At 39.6% G+C, this 19,475-nt stretch overlaps 1 protein-coding gene across 1 annotated transcript in view; it reads left to right on the top strand.

Annotated features, from left to right (window-relative positions):
• IL15 (interleukin 15) overlaps nucleotides 1-13,919 on the top strand; it is a 90,222-nt gene extending 76,303 nt beyond the window's left edge. Inside the window, exons 3-7 of the mRNA XM_073341211.1 lie at nucleotides 4,860-4,969; nucleotides 7,452-7,545; nucleotides 8,144-8,185; nucleotides 9,315-9,479; nucleotides 10,044-13,919. Of these exons, the coding sequence (XP_073197312.1) occupies nucleotides 4,860-4,969; nucleotides 7,452-7,545; nucleotides 8,144-8,185; nucleotides 9,315-9,479; nucleotides 10,044-10,169 (537 nt within the window). The 3' untranslated portion in view covers nucleotides 10,170-13,919. The remainder of the gene's footprint in view (nucleotides 1-4,859; nucleotides 4,970-7,451; nucleotides 7,546-8,143; nucleotides 8,186-9,314; nucleotides 9,480-10,043) is intronic.
• Nucleotides 13,920-19,475: the final 5,556 nt, after the last annotated feature.

The raw sequence follows: 19,475 nt of genomic DNA on the forward strand, positions 1-19,475 counted from the left end.
AAAGACTCTGTCAAGAGACATTTGAAGAGGAAAGGGCTGACACAGGAAGACCTCCAAACCTGTGCCATGGACCAGAAGGAGTGGCAAAGAATCACGGGCACCTCTGATTCCATGCAAGTGAGAAAAAGGAGTCAAAAAAGTCTGTGGACTGGCACACCAGAAACCCTAACCTCCTTGTCCCAAGCAGTGACAGGCATAGTGGTCTGTAAATAGAGGCTAGTGCCCAGTGTCTACTTACCCATCCACAGACCACATCTATTGTAGGTGATGACCAGTAGCCTAGATAACAGGGTTCAGCAACCTGGAATTTGGCATCATGCTCATCAATGAAAGACAGGTCAGCCAGATCATCCAGCTAGATCATCCACAAACTGATTTTAGATGAGGTGCTTTTCCTTGCTCCTAGCTAGGCACTGGAATAGCAGTACATGAAAATGCTTTTTTCTATCTTCAGCATTTCTTTTGGTAATGGCCTAGCCACACATTCATCACCTCCAGGGTTCCCTGAAATGGTTTCATTCAACACAGAGAGGCTTGCCTTGTGGGTAAGAGAGAAAGACAACATATCACATGACTGCTTCATATGCTACAGTCCATCTCTAGTTCCAGTAGCTTTTCAAGGTCTTACTCTTTCCAGCATTCTTTAGGCAAGGGTCTACCTATCTCAGAAACCATTTCACTCTTCAGGCCATGATAACACTGCCATCAGTGGGGATGTTTCCACTTGACACAGTCCACATTGAAACTTGGGAACCCAGAATTTACTCAGTGGAAGGCTGTCTGCTACAGGAGACAAGGATGAACCTAATCTTGCTACTTTTAGACAAAATGTAAGATTTCTCACCTTCTTGTAGACCTTCCCTCAATAAGAGTTATCACAGGGTAGTATCGTGAAATCTCTCTTGGATATAAACAGTAGCATATGGGTATAAAAAATGCCATTGACTGTCCATGGGATCTTTGATCCTAAATCCATTTAGAAAATAAGATTTAGGCTCCTACATCAGTTATCTATCATTGATCACCACAGTGCCTAAATACCTTTAAAAATTTGGGCCACAGCATCTTAGAAATGCATAGAGAGATTTGTGAGTAAATCTCAATGAAGTAGTTTGAATATATGGTTTGATCGACACAAAATTGTAACATTAGGTTTCAGTAGCTTCCCCGTAGTGTAAAACATAAATAATGTATGTAGCTATAATCTTTCTTGTGTCTAACTTTACTTCAAGGCTTTATGACAACAAAGTTAGCAAAATTAAGCCTTGCAGCATTAAAGTCAAGGGGAATTTTGTCATTGACTTACTTATATGGGATTATGATCAGGTCCCCAGTGAAGAAAGGCTACTACTGTGGCTCAGATTTTACTCTGGTAGTAATTTTAAGTGTTTCATTTTAACTTCATTATTAGAAAGCAGTTTAATAAGGACATTTTTCAAATGAATAGTTTGTGTCATATTTAGAAGTATTTTTGGCAGCAGGGGATGGTTTGATGGGATCTTTGACTATTAGCGGTAAATATGCCCAATGGCCTGTGATGGGACACTAGATAGGGTGGGATCTGAGTTACTACAGAGAGTTCGTTCCTGGGTGTCTGGCTGGTGAGTCTTGCCCACATGCTCAGGGTTTAGCTGATCACCATATTTGGGGTCGAGAAGGAATTATCCTTCAGGGCAGATTGGCAGAGGCCCTGGGGGGTTTTCGCCTTCCTCTGCAGCGTGGGGCACAGGTCACTTGCTGGAGGATTCTCTATACCTTGAAGTCTTTAAACCACACGTTGAGGACTTCAGTAGCTCAGATATAGGTCAGGGTTTGTTACAGGAGTGGGTGGGTGAGATTCTGTGGTCTGCGTTGTGCAGGAAGTCAGACTATAAGATCATAATGGTCCCTTCGGACCTTAAAGTCTATGAGTCTATGAGCACCCACCTATATTTACTATAGAGTTCATTTTGTTTTAAACGTTTTGACAATGCCATTATATGTGGTTACCAGTAAGTGCAGCATAGTGAAAAAGAAAATATTTAAATATCATTTATTCCTTCACTTTTACTTGTAGAGTCCCAAGTTCAGGGATTCCTATTTTTATTTCACCCAAAAATAAGACAAATGTAGTAGAAAGATAATAATATAGGGCAAGAGAGTGATGAATTGGCTACTGATTTAGGAGAACCAGAAGTGAAAACCTGAAAGTGGCAAAGGGAAAATTTTTAATTGCAATGGTGAGTTCAAGCCAAAGGAATATGTTATCAAAGTCTGTAGTTGAGCTACCATTACTAATGTTGCTCAAGAAGAGTTAAGATAAAATATTTAATAAATTGGTATACAAAATGATCCTGCATTGGACTAGATGATTTAGGAGGCTCTTTCTAACTGGATACTCTGTAAATTTCTGAAAACTTGATGAGACCACAAAACACCTGTGAAAGTATGCATGGAGCTTCTGTCCTGTGCCCCTCTCCCCCCATTTTTAGAGGCATTCGAAAATCACTACCTATTCAAAACCCAAATTCTTTATTTAAAAAATCAGTTAAGGTTGTTAAGTGACAATAATGTAGTTACCTACTATATTTACAAAACCCAGCACTTGAAAACAAGAAATGAATTAGTCCAGATATGATGACCACATAATGAGCAACCACATTCGTATCGAATATAAAGAAAGGGCTTTTTGATGTGGAATGCAGGCGAAAGAGTAATTTTACCACATTCTGGAATTTTCTTTTGAAAAGTAGTCCTGGATGGGTGAGAAGTCAACAATAAAAATATTCTCCATCTCTATGGGTGGTTTTCCCACTCTGGCAGTTTCCGAAGGTTGTTTTTTTAAAAAAAATTCTGGACCTTTAATAATACTACCTCTTGTACCAGCCAATATCAAAACCTACCACTGCTTAAAATTGTGAAATAGTGTGATTTTGTTGGAAAGAGCAAAGGACACAAGGAAACATTGGACACTTTGCAAACAAAATAAAACAAACTCTGTTGTCAATGAAACTTTAAATCATATCCTAAATTTGAAAGCATGGGGATTTTAAGTTTTCTTCATTTTGGGGTATGTTGCTTTTTTTTTTTAAATTATATGGGAGATTAAAATCAGCCTTATTATGGGATTATGACTGCAACTTTTACTAGCTATCACCAGTAAAAGAACAAACACTATCAGAGCTGCAGGCTTCTAGAATTTGGCTTAAGGAAGATCTCTTACTTACTTCTTATAATGCCCAATACTGCACCCACTAAAATCAATATAAAAAACTCCCATTGCCATTGCCATCAGTGAGTGCAGGATTGAGCCCCAAACTGTCCACAAGAAACAGTAAAATTTTTTGTTTAATGATACCTTCTTGTTTTCAGTTATACTGAACATATTGGTTTTTAACTTTTTTATAGATAGTTTGAAGGAGGAGTATCAGGCCATTTTTGAGATAGAAATTGACAGAAACTTTAATCTAAAATTAAAGTTTTTAAATGGCTAATATTTTTATGACCTGTAAATGAAAACTAGTTTGAAGAATTTTCTCCAAATCTGTACAGAAATGTTTTCCTTTGCCTTAAGAGTAAATGTGACCACAGTCAGGTCAAATTGATTTTCCAAGCCAAAATTATAGCAGAAAGTGATTGCAACCTTAACAACAGAGAGGCTGCTGCATCTCCATAATACTTAGCACCTGGACTTAAGTTGATGTGACCACAATAGGTCTGTCCTGGTTGAAAGAACCATAAGCTTGTCTCTCTCTCTCTCATTATAGGCTTACAAGTGTGGTGGACAGATAATTTGTTACTTAATGTTTTCGCATACAGCCTTCATTGGAGGCTTACAAACTATTATATACTCAGATTTTTCAGATTTCCATTCACTGGTTAAGCTCTTTTTTTAAGATGAGTTGAGTCACTACTGTGAGTGATTTTCCATACTGAACCAGTTAAGAAAATAAAAATATGTACAAGTATTATTTGTCATGTTCTTATTTTAGTACAAATTATTTATTTGTGGTTTGTTATGGATATTTTACATAACTAGCTTCCAGATACCTGGAACTGTCTTCCACTAAAAACATGTAAGGTTATGTGGTCAACAGACTGCCACATTATTTAAACTAAGCCTTTGGAACTTGGAAACAATAAATACTACTTACTAATTCTTATATAACATTGTTGTGTGTTTAAAGAATTTTACAAATATCAGTAATCCTCACAATAACCCTGTGAAATAAATGACTATTATTAGCAATAAAACATAGGGCCCAATCCCCAACAGGTGTATCTCCATAATTAAACTGTGCCAGTCTACATAAGAGGGGTTTTGGCTCAGTCTAGAATGAAAGTTTCCAAATTCTGAATTATGGAACACTTGCTGGTGATCCATGGAGAGCTGCCCCCCGCCCCCCTTCGTATTTCCAACTGCTAAATTGCATTAAAAGAAGGTGCAACATTTTTAAAAAACCCTTTGCCAATATTACTTTTTCCCATGTTTAATTGCTGTAGATGCTACAGAGATATTATGGAATGCAAAGGGGTGGGCAAGAGGTGGTCTTCAAAATTAAGAGTGGGAAAGCATATGGTCTAATACAATACCTGTATTAAAATGTGATCTGTACTATTAGGAACCCATGATCCAGAACACATTCCCGTTTCTTGTGCTGTGCCCCTGGCATCTGCTTTTCTACCAGCATTTTACTACCTATTCCTAAAAAGCTACAGAGTGGTTTGGTCTTTACAAAATATCCACTGTGTGCAATATTGTCTTTACTAGATGACTTACCTAATGGATTAATTAAATCTGTACTAAAATATCCTATGAAGTCAAATTGTGCCATACAACTCATTTAGGTAACTCATAATTCCCTGATCTTATCTTTCAGAAAACACACCTGAGAAGTATTTGTCTCTACTGCCAGCAGTATCTTATTCTGAAGAGACATTTTCTCAGCTTTTTAAATAATGCAACTGGAATAACCATCTTCATTCTTTGGTAATTATAATTTTAAAAAACAAAACTAGTAAATAAATAATTATTTGTAATTGCACAGTATCTTTCTCCCAATGATCTCCAGTCACTTTACAAAGCTGGATTCCCCAGGGGTCCGTTCCCCAATCTCCGCCCCCTGCTGCCCCAGTGCTTTGTGCTTCACATCCCTTCTGCCCATTGCCCCACTATGTGCCCTGCATGCTCACTCCCCACCCCCTTTTTGGGTCAAGTCTCCCTAATAGGGGCTGTCTTGTCCCTTCCCAACAGTACCTTCCTCCATCTCATTGGGAAGAGGGCTGGTGAGTGTCCTCTGTCCTCTCATTGCTCCAGGTTCGTTGGGAGGGAATTCTTCCTCTCCTTTCCTGTAAGTGTAGACAACAGGAAGGAAGCTGGATTCTTTCCTCTGGATCCACCTGCTGTTTGAATTGGGTGCCACCTCTGCCTTTCAGTTTGTTAGCCCCTAAGGAGGGTGAGAGAAGAACGCTAAATCTGCCACTGCTGCACACAAAATCAGCAGAAGGGCTGGAACTGGCCTGCCCTTACCTCCCCTGTGCCACAGGCTCAAAGACATTATTGCTCCCTCCTGCTTGGGAGTTTGAGGGAAACGTCCCACTCTTTTCCCCCAAAAGAATCCTCCAGTGGTTGCATCTATGATTGAGGCCTTCATTTTCAAAAACGTCTACCAAGTTTGGGGTGCCAAACTTGAGACTCTAGATCCACAGAAGGAACTAAGGGTTTGTCTACATGGCAAGTTAGCAAGGCAGCAAGAATCTATAGTGCACCTATTTGCCACACAGTCATGTCCAGGGCAGTGAAAGTGTTGGAGTGCAGCTTAATGTATTAGACTTTCAAGTAGTAGTAAACCAAGTGCACTCTGGGACTTTCACTGTGCTGTAAGTTACCACATGGGATGTTACTGCACGGCAAGCTGGTGCACTGTAGATTCACAACGTGGCTTGTTGCACAGTAAATTGCTATGTAGACAAGCCCTTAGATTCAGCATTGGAGTGCTTAACATTTAGGAACCCTGTCACATAGCAGCAGCCACAGCTCCAATTAGGCGTCCAGACTCTCTGCACAATGCATGAAGCGAGTTAGGTGCCTAAGAATAGGATTCACAGAAGCCGGCAGCAGGTGAAGATGGTGGTGCTGCTGTCAGCCCCCTTGTATCTTATAGCCCCACTGTGTAGAGCAGTCATCTAGGATGAGGGAGACTTGGGGTCTCCTCCTCAGACCAGTGAAAGTGTGTGTGGATGGTGTACGTGCACTCATCCGAAACACTTCTGTGAAGGGTCTTTTTTAAAAAAAAAAAATCTATCAGCTGTTTGACCTATTGGACATTTGGAATATTAGTTGTCGTTCTGGTGGAATCTAGGTGAGACAATCAAAGGTGCGCGACAAAGGCAAACTATCATACAGCTTTGCAGTCACTCACAATATTATCACCAAAACGTGTTTATGTGTATGACTGGGAACCATGTGATAAATTAGAGGGCTATAAGATAATCTACACACGAAGGTAAAATTGAACAAGCAGGTTATATATATGTACTTATCACATGCCTGTGACTACATTACCTGCCCACTGATCAATCTCTGTGATTATATTTGACTATTTCAAACCATTGAGTGGCTTAAAACAACTGCCATTTATTTTAAAATCAACCAGCCAAATAAATATTTCCTCCTTCTCTCCCAATATTACCTGTATTGCTGTAATACCTACAGGCCGCCAATTAAAGAATAAGAGTGAGGCACACACTGTTCCTAAGTTCTTACAATCTAATGTGGAAGGAATTCTTCCCTGCGGTTCAAGATGGGCAAGATTCAGTCCTGAGCCAGTGACAGCTTTTTATACATCAAGAGTTACAGTTTAAAAATCCAGTAGCCCACACCTTCACAGGGCTAAAAACAGGCACTGTACTATTTGGAAGAAGAAATTCCTTCCTCAGTGGGACTCGGAGCTTGAATCTAGCCTTGTACGAAGCTGAGCTGTAAGACTTCAAATTTGTGACATTTTTATATCTAGGAAGAACAATTTTAGGTATTTTACTTTAAATAGTTTTAACCTCTCACTCTGGGCCCTGTGGAGCTGGACCCTCTTTAAAGTTGGTAACATTAATTTTTCACTAATATATATGGGCATATGCAAGATGATGTGGGATAAACATTTTATCACCAGGAGATAAAATGATGTTTAGTATAATTTACTTGTGGCTTTCCACTTCTGAGTAAGGGAATCATCCCAGACTCCTGCTGATTAAAACCCACATACCAGTACGTACCATCAGTATTCCCTATATATTTCATGGTTCCACACTTTATCAGAGGGCTTCACAGTCCGTCACATACACCTGCATATGTGGCGTATCTGTAATATGATACTGCTTTTCTGCCAACCACTCTTCGTTATATTATTATCTTCAGAAAAGATGTGTGTATGTTACTAAATATTCTAATTGTTTTTGTTGTTGTTTTGTTTTAGCTGCATCAGTGCATATCTACCAAGAATAGAAGCTGAAAGAAGAAGGTGGGAGGCGGTTATAGAAGATTTGCATATGATTAAAGGCATAACTGATGTAAGTTCACAAAGCATTAATGTTTCATATAATCATTTGGGTAGGAAGAGACCTGGAGTTGATTGTCTAGCCGAGTGCTTAAATAATAAGTAAGTGGGGGGAGAAGGGAGGGGAAGAAGAGAACTCATGTAATGTTGTAGCACAGGAATAAGCAGGGGAGTAGATAACAATATGTGACACTTAGAGTGGACTCTGCATTACAGCCCCTTAAATTAAGCATTTTCGTCTTCAATTTTTATTTCTTTCAGTGCTCTATTTTAATCTCTGCAGTATTTGTTCTTAGTCAGATAAAACAAGAAAAGAAAGAGAAGAATTGGGAGTAGGCTTCTTCTGAGAAAGTACTGCTAGAACTCAGTTCCAGAAATGTGCTTCTTACTTTGAGCCTCATGCTGTGAGGTGCTGGGGAATCTCATGCTTACAAGGGCCTCATGCTGTGAGGTGCTGGGGAATATCAATGTCCACTGACTTCAGTGATCTCCAGCATCTTGCAGGATTGACCCTTTGAGCACTGAGCTAGGCCATTCCCCTGGTAGGATTGACTTTATTATCCCTAAACTCAAGAATTATTGTTTATATATCCAAATCTGTTTTCTTTTAGACCATTGATGCCTGTTTATACACTGCATATATAGACAAGCCAGTAAGTACATTTTGTAAATTTGACCTAGACTGGTCTGAGGGTGATATCCTTATTTCTTCTGAAGTAACCAGCTAAAGGCAATTGATGTTTAATTTGATCAAAGCTTCTGAAACCAAATCATTTGCATTAAAAATAAGTTCCCATTCTTTATGTGTATTAATCGGGATGACTATAAGCAGATATGGTTACTGAATCATTGGCTATAGAAGTTTGTCAATTAAAAAGGCTATAGAAGTTTGTCAATTGACAAAATGATTTTTATCAAAAGGAAGAACTTTCCTTTTTGTCAAAAGAAAACATGATTCTCCAACATTGTGCACTTTGCTAGAGCATTCTAAAATAGTGTTAAGATCTAAACTGCATAGGCATTCACCTTCAGATAGTTTCTAATTGGAAGAATGGCAAAGCTACGGATAACTACCTTATACAGTTATTTCAGTTTAGGGGATATAATTTATATCACAATCATCAGAGAGGTCATGTAGCCAATCTAATTTTAAAATGATCTCCTCAATGCAGCTTCTACACTCTCCTAGGAAGACTGTTCCACAGCCTAATATATGTTACTGTCAGGAAGGTTTTCTTGGTAGCTAAAACTTTTAGTTTTTTTAAGAGAGAGGCAATATAGTCCCATGGACAAGGCATGGCTTTGGGAATCAGAACACCTGGGTTCTGTTCCTGGCTCTATCACTGACCTGCTGTGGTACCTGAGGCAAAATCAATCCATCTCTGTTTCTCCATCTGTAAAATAGGGATAGCGATACTCCCTTTTAAAAAAAATTGTTTGAGAGTTATGGATGGGAATTGCTATCAGAGCTAAGTATTATTAATAATAACTTGATCTTATTATTCTTAATTATACCCCAAAGTATATCCTAATTAATTCCCATCCTATCTTGGTATTTACATTTTTCACCAAGCTTGTTATGTCCTGACCCACCTTTAAATGTAATTTAACCAAGCTACACATTAATTCTCATGATCAGTGTAGATATTTACAAACATTTGCATGGCAAAACAAGTACACAGTAGATCAAAATCAGCTGTTGGTTTGCAAAATTTTATGCCACATGTGGACCTATTTCTTTAATCTTTTTATTGTAAAGCCAGTGACATTTTTCATTTTTAGGATGAGTGTGAAGTACAAGTGATGGAATGCTTTTTGTTAGAGTTGAAAGTGATTTCCCAGGAATGTGAAATCAGAAAAGGATGTAAAATCAAACAGTACATACGCAACGTGCTGGCAAATGTAAAAGCAAATTTACCAAAGAACACAAGTTTACCAAACAGTCCGGTAAGTGCCATCTACAGTCAATGGAAAGAGAACAATCCAAAAAAAGCTCCTTTAATGGCTTGAGATAAATTTTGCTGTGAGATACGCATAACGGGGGTGTGAGTGGCAGTCACCCACTCACACACTGATTTACACAGACAGAATTTAGCTCTTCTCAGAATAAAGTTTTCTAGAATGTTAGCAAAACAAGTACCTCAGAGGGTGCATCTAGTGTGTGTGCAGGTGTAAACTGGTATCCCATGGCCAACATTTTCAAACTGAAGTTCATAGAGTGGACCATATTTAGACACCTAAAGACATATCCCCTGGTTTTCAAAGGGCCTGAACACCTGCATCTCCCACTGAAGTCACTGGCAGCTCTGCAAGCTCATGTTTAAAAATCAGGCCACTTACATTTCAGTACTTAGGTTCCTTGGCAGCCTCCAGCAGGGCTCCTGTGGCAAGATTTGGCTCTCTATCAAAACCAATTCAACTATCCCCAGTTTTAATATCAAACCAATTTTTATTCAAAGAATTGTCATTTTTCTATTCTTTTGTTTCCTTTTTTATTTATTTATTTTGCAGAACAGGAATAAAATAACATGCAAACAATGTGAAGAGTACGAAGAAGGGAATTTTACCTACTTTATAGAGACTTTTGAAGAGTTTGCAAAACACAAGCTGAAATTTTTACTGCACGTTTCTAAATAGGCTTCCTTTTTGAAAGTGCTTTAGGGAAACTCCATAAACTTTTCTGGCACTTCAAGCAATATAATCACTGGATGGACGGACAGACAGACTGGTTGGCTAGAACTTTGTAAGACAGAAAGGCAGAAAAAACCAAACACAGCCAAGAATAATCTGAACTATGAACTGTGCCACAGACTATTTTATCTTTTTATTTTTAATTTACTACTTCCTCTGGGAAGCTATTAAAATGTAAACTTATGTGTATTTTATAAACATTTTAGATAAATATTTGCTCTTTGCATGACTCAGTAATTGACTACTACTTAGAAAACATAGTAACTTGTACTGCAAATATTTTATTTTCCAGGAAAGCTAAACTGGTGTAACTGAGAATATATAAAGAAAAGGAGTACTTGTGGCTACAGCTCACGAAAGCTCATGCTCAAATAAATTGGTTAGTCTCTAAGGTGCCACAAGTACTCCTTTTCTTTTTGCGAATACAGACTAACACGGCTGTTACTCTGAAACCTGAGAATATATATATTCTCATTTTATATATATAAAAATCACTAACCAGTATGTGTTTGGAGTCCTCCTCTGTGCCCAATCCCCACAGGATCAGAGTCTGTCACAGTCCCCAACTACAGAACCTGGCTTTTTAGCTCAGGCTGTACAGTCTCATGCTTTAATCTCTGGAGAGCCCTATTTCAGTTCCCTGCTGAGACCCAGATAGCAATCACCACATGTGTAAAGTCATGGGAAACAGTGGCGCACATAGCTCTGACCGTCATAAACAGGGTTCTGATCCTGCAAGTTGCCCCCTGTGGACAGACCCCTGTGGCCAAGTAATACCCCACTGATTTCAGTGGGGCTCTACACAGTTGCAGCACTCTGCTTTCATAGGACAGCTCACAAAATCAGGGCCTACCTGTGTGGAAACCAGAGTCTGGATTATCAGAAAAATGCTGGACTGAAAGAGGCAGTTGTAAATTGAAACTGTCTGAATCTGTCTGCTTTTTATAACTTTCACTGATGGAGTGAATAAAATGGATTCTCACGATGATGCAGTACAGTGAAAATGCAGTGATGGTAAAACATCTGAGTAATTGTTCTAACAGGAAACAGTCATCCCCATCAAGGAATAGAATGAAAAGATGAAGGGGATTGAAGTTACCAAAAGCTGATACTTAATATCACAAGCATCTACCCGAGTCAAATTTTAAGGCACTAGTAAGAGACTGGCAATAGACTGCCAAGCTAGTTGTGATTTCCTGCTCTCTCTTTTCTGGCTTTATTGAGTTTGAAGTGCAATGACATTCTGGACCAAATTCTGTTTGCCTTACCCAACTAATCCCATTGATTTAAATGAGATGAATGTGTGAGTAAAGCCAGCAGGATTCAGGTCTATATGTGCGCAGGCCAAAAAGTAAATTTTTTCCATTGTGCTATTTATATGTAGTGTGGGAAAATGTAACTAGAAATTAACTGTATAGCTCAAGAAATTAGTCGTGGCATATAGAGTTTTCCACCTGTAGGAGCCTGATTCTCTTTTGCATGCCCACCAAAAATTCCAATTCATCAGTCCCTGGTTAGCAATTAGAATCTGGCCAGGAGGTTGGAAATATGTGAAAGCTATTACCATCTGATGACTGTGCAGTGGTCTATATGAAATGAATTGGTGATTTTTCTCAGTCTAGTTCCTACTGAACAGATGTCTATCATAAAAATCCCTATAAAAATTGGCACTGTTTTGTCAGTCTTAACAGAAGGATTGATCACAGAATCTGTGCATTTCTAACAGGAGGGATGGCTACAGCAGGTTAGGAAGCCATTCTGGAAGTTACCTCATGGGAGTGGAAAGCCTGAGTAGTAGCAGAAAGGACATAGGCATGGCTCACTATTTGTCAAATTCGAAGATACTGCCAATTCTCTAAGAAACCCATCCAATTTCTGATGCAGCCAGTGCAAGTCTCCCCATTGATTTTAATAGGAGTTTGATCAGGCCCTTAGAGTTTAAAAATCAGCTAGACAAATTCAGACTAGAAATAATTTCAAGATTTCTACTCACGGAGACGCCGTCACAACCTTTGGGAAGTTGTTCAATGGTTAACTACCCTCACTGTTAAAAAGTCACATCTTAAGATATGCTCTAGTTCAAGCACAGCTTGAATTCATGGTTATCCTAAGGCTTGTGCTCGTCAGGAGGTCAGACTACATGATCACAATGGTCTCTTCTGGCCTTAAAGCATAAGAAAGTCACATGAGAAATGGATTATATGTGAGTCAAATATATTTTAGTGTAATATTGTTAATTCACCAAGTCCTGTTTCCCTGAACAAGAAACAAACTACAGCAAGCAGTTTCTTTACTCAAGTCTGCCACTCCAGTGAGCTCAATACCCAAGAAGCCCTGTCTCTAGCCTCTGTGTTTCCTCTGGGGGTCACGCTGACCACACCTTCTCCAGGCTCCCTCTCCCGCCGAAGACACAGGCTACAACTGAATCTCCACCCTCTGCATTTGCAACCAGGGAAACCCCCCAGTCCACATGGCTTAGCTCTGACCTACCACATGGTCTAGTTCCTTTGGCAGTAGCACCCCCAGCTCCCGCAGCTGTTTTTATTACATAAAGAGACTTAACTGTGCCTTCCCTTGAGCTTGAAAAAGAATACTTGGCACAGCCATTGGCTTAACAAGGTTTGTGATTGGCTTTGGATCCAAGACCATCCTCTACTCCCAATGGCAGCCATTAACATCTTTCAGCAGAACCAGAGATTAGGTGGCTCTGAGTTTCCACTTTATGCCAGGTCGATACAAACGTTACTATGTTTGTTTAAAACTGGTGAGACTGAATGGAGAATTAAGCCCACTATTTTCTCCAGTGCCAACATTTAGATGCTATATTATTCTGTATGGGATTGTGAATCTTCTGTCAAATAAACATATACATAATGTTTGGGGTGGAAATTATTTGTTGTGCAATAGATCAGCCTACAGCACAAATGTATTTTTATTTCATAATATGCTTGTTCTATTTTCACAGAAGTGTATGCTATTGTTTTGTTTGCTTTGCCCAGATGGCAAATGTGCCATTAAGTTTATCTGGCCTAAATTCATTCTATTTTTATAGTAACAAAAATCCTCTTTTGACAAGGAAGATGTACACCATATTTATGAATAAATATAGACAGCCTTTATAGACAATGGATATATTAACATTACACTGTGTGAACAACTCACGTGGGAGAAAATGAAATGTTTTCAATCTAATATGTGGTCTCCATGTCCCAGGATTTATTAAATGGTGATAACCATAGTCATGGTAGGAAAAATTAGATTAAAACAGGGAAAGAAATCAATGTACATCTTTTAGCATGGAAGCTAATACAATCAAATTTTTCCCATGGTCCTGGAAAATGCATAATATGTTGCTAAAGAAAAATGGAATTTACCATAATTGATACTCCTGGATTCTTGTGCAGTATTTATAAATTAAGATAACTAATTCCAGTCATGAAGCAAATACTTAATGTCTTTTTCTATAGATTATACAGTGCACAATCCATGCTGGCACATACTTTGTGTGAACAGTATTCCTGAGTAAAATCCAAATGTTATCATCTTGTCAGCGCAAGCAGTGTCATAAGTTTCCATTTTCTACTGGTGCTATGGGGACACTTTAATTTACATCAGCATTTATAAACCATTTGTTGTAGCAAAAAACATCAGCCACTGTGTTAGAGACCATGGACTGATTGCTATGTATCCAGCTCACGAGAAATAAAAGGTTTTGTTTGATTTACAAAGTGTTGTGTATTATTTGTTCTGAATAATACACCTGAACAGGGACTTAAGTGAACAAGTGGTGAAGGAAAAAAAGACTATGGGATCTGGTGCCAAAACATTTTACATACACATCTTGGGTCTTCTTACTATCACATATGGGGGAAGGGGGGAACGAGAGAGAGAGAGAAGCTTGAAAATGGCCTGGAAAATGTCCAGGAATCACCCAAATAAGCAATTTTAACTTATTCTCTAAAGGCATGTTTTCACTTGAAACATGGTGTGGGTTTGCTGTATCCATGTTATGTGAACTGCAACAAGTGGTGTGCAAACAGTATGTACACACCACATTGTTATCCCACAGTTAAGGTAGTTTTGCCTCAAATCATTGCTGCCATACAGCACAGTGCTGTTGAGAGAAGTTTCAGACATCCCATGGTGCATTGCTCCACTGTTGTGCTGTATTTGGGGATTTTTCATGCTATGCATTGTGGACCTCCTGGTCAGCAATGAAGTTCTGGAACTTGAGGTCAAACTAAATAATTCTCTGATTCCTCTCATTTTATCCCATCATCCATCTGGCTCCTTGCAATCCAGTGCCATTTTCAAAGTGCTGTCAGGCTGCATGGAGGAAGCATCGGTGAGCAATGCAATTCTCATGGTAGTGAATGTCAATAAGTTGCTGCAAGCATATCTAAATTAATCCAGCACAAGAGCGCTAATGACCCCTGAGGAGGAGGAGACACTTCTCCTTGAACTGTTCCTGAAATGCTCCTTTGGGTTTACCCCATTAGCACTGACGGGTGGGACAGAATAGTGCTGTAGACCTGGGATGACCAACGGTGGTGGCAGAACTTCAGGATGTCACAAACGCCTTTTCCAAGAAATCTGTGCAGAGTTCACACTGCAGCTTCAGTGGTGGAACCTATGTGAGAGCTGCCCTCCATATGGGTGGCCAGTGCCATCTGGAAGCTCACCTCCTCCATTTGCTATTGTAACTAACCAGTTTGGTGGCTGTAGATCAACTCTTGGGGAAATTGTGATGGAGGTGTGTGCTGCTATTAAGAAAGTGCTTTTCTCCAGGGTCATAAGGCTGGGCAACTCACAGGAGGTTATTAATGGGTTTGCAAACACTTGGTTCCCAAACTGTATTGGGGTCGCTGGCGGGACCCATGTGCCTATCTGTAAGTATTTTAAAGAATCTAAGCAATACTTGACTAATCTTTGTTTTGAAAGATTTCATGCTGCTTTTTCTGAGCCTATGATCTTAGACAGGCCATTGTTACTCATCACCTTTCCATCTTTTTTTAATTTTCCCACCTATTGCTCTAGATTTAACAGAACTCTTAGATTCATGGCACCAAAAAAAAAATAAGAGTGATGGGGGAAAAATATTTCCCCCTGTCTTGTATGCAAGTCTGTCAGTAGAGTTCTACAGTACCAAATAGAGATGTTTTTACCTTGTATGCTCCCCGGTCTGCTTGTTGTATTCACCTTCTGATATACTTAGATTGTAAGCTGTTCAGGGCAGGGACACTATTTTTGTTATGTTATGTTACATATATATTATGTTATATATATGTTACACTATTTTTGTTTGTTATGTTACATATATGCCATGCCGTGCCTCCCCTCCAGGGCCGGCTCTAGGTTTTTTGCCGCCCCAAGCTCCGAGAGCGCAACTGCCCAAGCAAGAAAAGAAAAAGAAAAAAAAGGATGGCCGGAAGAACGCCGCCCCTGGAATTGTGCCGTCCCAAGTATGTGCTTGCTTTGCTGGTGCCTAGAGCCGGCCCTGCTCCCCTCCCCTCCCTAGACCCCAAGCTGCCCGGGAAAAGCTGCAGCATGACAGAGTCTCTTCCCGAAGAAGAACCTGAGCTTTTGATATGCCCCATGCAGGGTCCAGGGCGGCTGAGGCAGCGGAGTCTGCTGCTCAGCTTCCTGGGTTCATCAATAATCTCTGGAGTCCAGGGAGATTACTGATGAACCCAGGATGCTGAATAGCACAGACCGCCTCCTCAGCCACCCCAGAACCTGCATGGGGCATAATAAAGCAAAAACTTCCCTGCCACACCCGCAACCGGGTGTCCAGTGACAGTGGCAGCGCCCAGGGAGGCAGAGCCTCCTCTTACCTATTATACCGGCCACCCACGCGTCTGTGGCTCAGAGCCCGGATACCAGCAGCATGCTCACAATGGCTTCACCCTGGCTTCCAGCAGCCTGTTTACTCCTTGCATAGTGACATCAACACCCTTCCAGTCCCGAGTTCTCCCCAAAAGTCTCCCTCTGCAGTGGTCAGCCCCTCTGACTATAGCACCCACAAAACCTTATAAAGTTTGCTGCTCCCTTAAAGAGACAGTACACAGCATCAGCCTCTTAGTTTGGCTGAGGATTTTACTCTTCAGTTTGAAACATTGCACAGAGATGGTTGTGTTATAAAGCAAGATTAAGGTTATTAACAGTGAACAGATATTTAAGTGGTGTCAAGCAGAAATCATTTGGATAGAAATGGTTACAAACAAAACAAAAAAATAAAAATACATTTTAATACTAATGTCTAACTTGAACTCTAGTTTAAGTTAGACATTAGTATTAAAATGTATTTTTATAGTCTTTTATAGTCTTAAAGTAAGTTTCTCACCTATATTCAATTTTCCAAAGTTCAAATTTCCTGGAGCTACCAGGAGTGGTAAGTGGCCATCCATCCCCAGTCTCATTTGCCTGAAGGTTTTGTCTACTTTGCACAGAAATGTAATCTCATTGTCTCTCCTTGCTCTACTTACACTGGAGACACATTCAAACAGGCAGAACCATATTCCTTTGTCTAAGACGGGATGACTTAAGCCCTGGCTGCCAAAGAGCTTTTAAGAACCTATTTCCAGCACATATTTATAAGTCTTATAATACCATACACGCAGCACACAGTAAAACTGATGACCAGCACATTACCAGTTCACCTGATACCTTACATTGACACCTTCTCACAACAGTGAATTGAGGTACACCAAGCTGATCAGGCCAGCTAAGATTCACTGCTAGATACCACAGAGTGCCCTCTGGCCTTGGAGTGTTCTTAGGGTCACAGTGTTACTGCAACAAAAAAGAATTTATAAAAAAACTTCCACAATTGTTTCTAATCAACTCTCTTGCTGGTGGTATATGAAGAAACCAAAGAGTGAATGAGTGATGGAACCTAAATAACCGTTCCACCTATAGAGTTGGTCCTGCCAGGACCCACTAGATGTGTAGGCTTAAGGAGGAAGTTTCTACCTAATATGATGTAAATATGATTATGGTGTAACAAGGTTCACTCACTACTATGGTGCCGTCCTGTGGCTGGGTCTGGGGATTAGCGCTTGCCCAATTTGGCATCCCCTTCTCTCAGTCACTCCATCACAGTGGTCGTCTCTCCTCCCATACTTCACAGCACCCCCCTCTTCATGACTCAGCCCTCTGGCTAGGTCACTATGTAGTCTTCCCCTCCTGGGGTATCAAAAGAGTATCCCCTCTGGAGCAACTGTCTATACACCATCCCAGGCAGCCCTCTGTGCCAATTTCCAGTCTGTGCCACTTCCCAATGTCTGGTAGGGGAACCCAGGCCCACCTGCCACTCCAGGGTCCAGACCAGGGACTCTATCATCAGCAGCTAAGGGCTACACAGTCTAAACCCTGGCTGCTCTTGCCCTGGGTTTTTTCCTACTCTGCTTTCCACAAGCTTTCTTCCTCACAACTCTCTGGGTAAACCCCTTCTGTCAGGTATAGGATCCCAGGATTTTTGCTCCACAATGGGTTTCCTCCTACCCACCTCTCTGTGCCCAAAGAGCAAATGTAGACTCTTTCACTGTAGCCCCATTTCTGGTGAAAACTTCCTGGCTTTATACTACTTCTCCCCCCAGCTAGGCTTCATCAGCAATTAACCTTTATCAGGTCCTGGCTGTCCCCCAGGAACTGCCTATAAGGTGATCTGACCGTTTTTGAGTCACCTTAACCCCTTCAGGGCTGATGTTGGATGAACACCCCATCACATACGGTAACACCACTGTATTATAATATCTCAAAGGATTTTAGACAGTAGAAAAGCTAACTCTTCCATTATTACCAAGCCACTTTTGTGTCCTGGACCATTTTAAAGAAAGTCTCTCTTCAAATAATTGGGACCCAGGGACATATTTTGTATACCTAGCCACAATGAATAACACATCTGCAAGGAAAATGTCTGACGTCGCTTCAAACATATGTTCTGTCAACACTGTTACTGTGAAACCAGCATACTCTAGGAGATACTGGAGACATAAACTTGCAATTTATTATACTTTAAGAGGTGCAAAAATCTATTTAGGAAAAATATTTGTGCTTCTTATTTTCTTTCTGCAATGTTCTTGATTTAATGTAGTTTGCAGAGTTTCAGGTCAAGTTATTTACTCTTGAAACCCAAGTTTATAATGGAAATACTTGAGATACCTTTAAGTGTAATTCTACAAATAATGATTTTTTTTAACCTTGCAACAATTATGTAGTTATTGATTTCCCCTTCCAAAGGGAACAGCTATTGAAGAAAACATGAAGAGACTTTGCACTGAAATAGTTTGTGTCTTTCCTATGCTTTAGGATGAGAGCAATTGTGGGTACTGTGCAGACATCATTGTAAATTCAGTTTAATCACTAAGGATATGAGTATTTGATCTATACCCCCCAAAATATTTATCTATTTTGTCCTGCTTCCCAAAAAGAATAATTGGAATCTTCCACTTTTATGGTCTAAAAAAGAATCAGGATAAAACCAATTTGAAATGCCACACTGGTAATTAGCTGAAGAAAGTTGTGTCTACATTAGGTACATCCAAAAAGAGCAAGCACTTTGCTTAAAAATATTCATTATAAACTAGAAAAACCATAAAGAATGTTTAATATAACCCACCATTCCTGAACTGGGTTTCAAGAATTGTTCAGACAATATCTGGTATGTGCTTCTGGCAATATTTATCCATACAGTTATGCAAGCTAGTTCATGTCTTAGAAAAAACAGTGCTGAAATAGGATTTTAAAGAGGTTTATAATCTTAGTTTAAAGATATTTATGATGGAAAAAAGCTTTTCTTTATTTGAGTTACCTTATATTTTTATTCAAATGAGGTGAAAATAGAAAAGTTGATGGTTTCTCTTATTTAAAACTGGTATGTTTTCCAAATTATTCCTAATGACTCAAGAATCCAGCTTCCTTTGTTACTAGTGTTGTCTAACACTAGTTGGAACTTTCTTAGATAATACTCTTTGCTGGTGTCAACTACAGAAAAAATTTATACTGAAGTGTTTTTTGCTTTATTCTCTTTCCTTCCTACCCATTAGCCCTTTATTAGCAACCCCTCTACCACCAAAAACAACTGAACATCCTAGGAAAAGCCCCAAAACCCTAGCACGAGATTCATGTTAAAAAAACAATGAGAAAAAACTATCTATTCTGTCAAGTTTCAGAGTGGTAGCCATGTTAGTTTGTATCAGCAAAAAAAAACCGAAGAGTACTTGTGGCACCTTAGAGACTAACAAATTTATT

Source organism: Lepidochelys kempii, chromosome 4, assembly GCF_965140265.1.
Source record: "Lepidochelys kempii isolate rLepKem1 chromosome 4, rLepKem1.hap2, whole genome shotgun sequence".
Lineage (NCBI taxonomy): Eukaryota > Metazoa > Chordata > Testudines > Cheloniidae > Lepidochelys > Lepidochelys kempii.